This window comes from Aplysia californica, unplaced genomic scaffold (genome assembly GCF_000002075.1).
Source record: "Aplysia californica isolate F4 #8 unplaced genomic scaffold, AplCal3.0 scaffold01032, whole genome shotgun sequence".
In the NCBI taxonomy this organism is placed as follows: domain Eukaryota; kingdom Metazoa; phylum Mollusca; class Gastropoda; order Aplysiida; family Aplysiidae; genus Aplysia; species Aplysia californica.
Window position 1 is genome coordinate 161,540 of NW_004798302.1, and position 3,249 is coordinate 164,788.

General features: G+C 47.8%; 1 protein-coding gene across 1 annotated transcript; it reads left to right on the plus strand.

Annotated features, from left to right (window-relative positions):
* Nucleotides 1–531: 531 nt before the first annotated feature.
* LOC118478837 lies at nt 532–3,027 on the plus strand. The gene has a single exon (XM_035973145.1). It carries the CDS (start codon nt 532–534, stop codon nt 3,025–3,027), a length of 2,496 nt encoding a protein of 831 aa, XP_035829038.1.
* The last annotated feature ends 222 nt before the right edge of the window (nt 3,028–3,249 follow it).

The following is a 3,249-nucleotide window of genomic DNA, read 5'->3' on the forward strand; positions in this document are numbered from 1 at the left end:
CTCTTACAGAATATTCTGCCCTACTGCCTAGGACTTCTTTTTTTCTGAAATAACAGTTTGCCCATCTTGTCTTCCACACGTCCAGAAGATTGCCTTGTTGTGCTTTCTTCCGATAAATTCCTTAATGTTCTCGTGTATAACTCTTGGGTTGTTTAACCTTTTTTTCTATATCTATTTGAGAACATTGCAATGGGTTTACTGCTCTTAAAAATATTATGCATCAAAACTCTTTGAACATGTTTTAAAGCTCATTTGGTCTTTTTTCAGGCATCTACTGTGGCTCCAAAAATCTGTCTGGTTGCGACTACAGAAAAGTGGTTGTCCCTCACGGGGAATAGGACAGAACAGAAGAGAATAAGACGAATCGAATCTGACGAGAACCGACACAAAAAAGGAAATCGAATCCAAGAAAAAAAATCAAAGAGAAAAAAAGAGGCTCGAATCGTGCAAGAATCAGAGAGAACAATGAAATCAGCGGGCAGCTACCCACATCCGTGTTTTCTCGCTCAAACAAGAAACGCCCCCTTCGGCATGACGTCATCCGTGTGTGTGCCGGATACCATAGAGTCTCTGACAAGATTGGATCACCTCTACCCTCAGCCTCAGTCCTCGCACCGCTGTGTGCTCAAACCCAGACCTATCCGCCTCGCCTCCGTGCAGCAGCTGTGGGTGACCAGAGATGCCCAAGTTCAAGGCCGACACTCTCTCTACACAAAGCCTCACTTTGAACGCGACGTAAGCGGAGGCTGTTTCCATATCCAGCCTTTTCAGAACGAATATTACGGGCTGAGAGATTCGGCGGAAATATCTCGTCAATATTGTAGGGAGCTTGCTGTAGACAGGAATCTCGTACCCTCTGAAGGGATTGATAACATATCGCCAGCAGCTCAGAAACTGCAAGAACACATCGCCCCACACCGTGCCCCAACTGTGACGTCAGCCAGGGGACATCTGCACAGATCCGGTCATCCCTACGAGACTTTACGTTCCTGTCATCAGTCAAAAATTCCGTCTAAATCTTCCCTGTTAGGAGATCTAATCCGTCCTTACAGCGGGGGCTTGCATACGCCAAGGCCGATAACAAAAGTAGGATTCTGGGGGAACTCTCTAGGTCTATCTAGAATGTCTCGGGACGCCAGGAAGAGCTTCTACTGCGCCCAAAGACTGAAGCAGAAAGCTCTACAGCAGAAGAAGAAACACTTCTTGACACCCGTTTCTAAGAACAGACCTGGACGATTTGGGTTTAGAACAACAAATGTGTACGCTTATAACGCTTTGTCTGAGAAAATAAGAAGTCCCAACGACATATCTTTTGACGTGGAAGATTCTAGACTCAAGAGCAGAGATAATGTTTCGGAAGATGGTACATGGGGGAGTTCTGCAGCTTTAGACAAGATGGACTCCACTCAGTTAGAAACAAGAGCGCAATCGGAAAAGCATGGGACTGAAAACGCCGCTTCGGATAAACGGGAATATAACAACACAAGCTTGTCGAACCTCGAAAACGAATCTTTGGTTCGTCTTCCGTATCGATTCCATGATCAGCAGCACCGATCTCTGAGCTCCGAGAACAAGAAGACATTCCGATGCCCGCAGTGCCGATACGTGACCGACAGAAAGAACAACCTGAAGCGACATATCGTGACCATGCACCAGGAGAGCACCAAACTGCTGGAGTGTTGCGGGGTGGGCTTCCAGAGCAAGGCTGCTCTCAGAGACCACAACGCCATCTTCCACAGGGGAGGTTACCGCTGTCAGATCTGCTCCAGAAATTTTTGCCGGAAAGCTTTATTGAGGCGACATCTAACTGTCCACAGCGGCCAGAAAGATTTCTTCTGTGAGCTGTGTGGGTACGCCACGAGCCACAAGTCCAACTTGGAGCGACATCAGAAAGTCCACAGTAAACGCGCTGACTTTATAGAGAAGAAAGAAAACATAGCGGTAAAACCCACACGAGACGCTGAAGGAAATATTGACGCCAGTCTGAAGGAGACTCGGCAGAGAATGCTTGAGTCACCAGACGAATTGTTCCCGCCTCTCCACGCTGGGATATCTGATCCAGAAGCAATTGTAAGACCTACCAGAATGGGCATTGATGACGTAGAATCCTGCATTCAGGGGAACTCGCTTCTGCGTAAGAGGCAACGTAAGCGACTGCAGTGTTCAAAGAAGTTCCTGCTGCCCAGAAGATTGAGGGAAACTTATGTGGACAACACAGAAAACACCAGGTCGAGAAGCATCGGTGAACCCCCTTGCACCCCTTCCCAGTTTAATGAACCTCCTTGCACCCTTTCCCAGTGTAATGACTCTACTTGCACCCATTCTCAGTGTAATGAACCCCCTTGCACCCCTTCTCAATGTATTGACCCCACGTGCACCCCTTCCCAGTGTAATGAACCACGCTGCCACCATAACCGGTGTGCTGAACCCCCATACGCGATCTCCGAATGCGGTGAAGCCCCCAGCCCCCACTCCCCGTACGCTGATCCCCACTGTTTAGTGTCCAAATGCCCTGAGGATAAAACTCCGGATGAACAGTTTTCTAAGCACGACACTAGCACTGTGGGGGAAACTACTACACAATCTGTTTTGAGCTGTCTCAAACGACGCCAGTCTGGGAGTGAGAGAAGAAGGAGAGAAACAGATCAATCAACGAACGAAGACGCGTCCTGGATTCCTCATAACACCATCACACAGAACAACCACACAAACAATGAAGAAATGGACGATAATCCCAGACGTTTCGATAAAAGACAACATTCTCTAACAACACCGCTACCGGATCAATCTGCTCGAGGTGACGTCACAACAGGACCCGTAGACAATCTCCAATACTTGACGTCACCGCGACAGCGTCTGTTCTCAGTGGTCTACAGTTGCCCGGACTGTCTGCACGTGTACCTGAGTCAGCGGCAGCTTGGCTCGCATTTGTGCCGGCACCAGGTCGCAGACCCCAGTCTCCGGGTTCCCGTGGTGACGTCAGTTTTGAGGGGTCGCCTCGGGGTGGTCAACTACGCTGTGATGTAATTACCGCAAAAAGAATAAGAATAATAGCATTGGTAATGATACTACTACTACTACTACTACTACTACTACTACTACTACTACTACTACTACTACTACTACTACTACTACTACTACTACTACTACTACTACTACTACTACTACTACTACTACTACTACTACTGCTGCTGCTACTATCATAACTACTTATACCATCCCTCCTCCCCAATAAAAAATTGATGTACT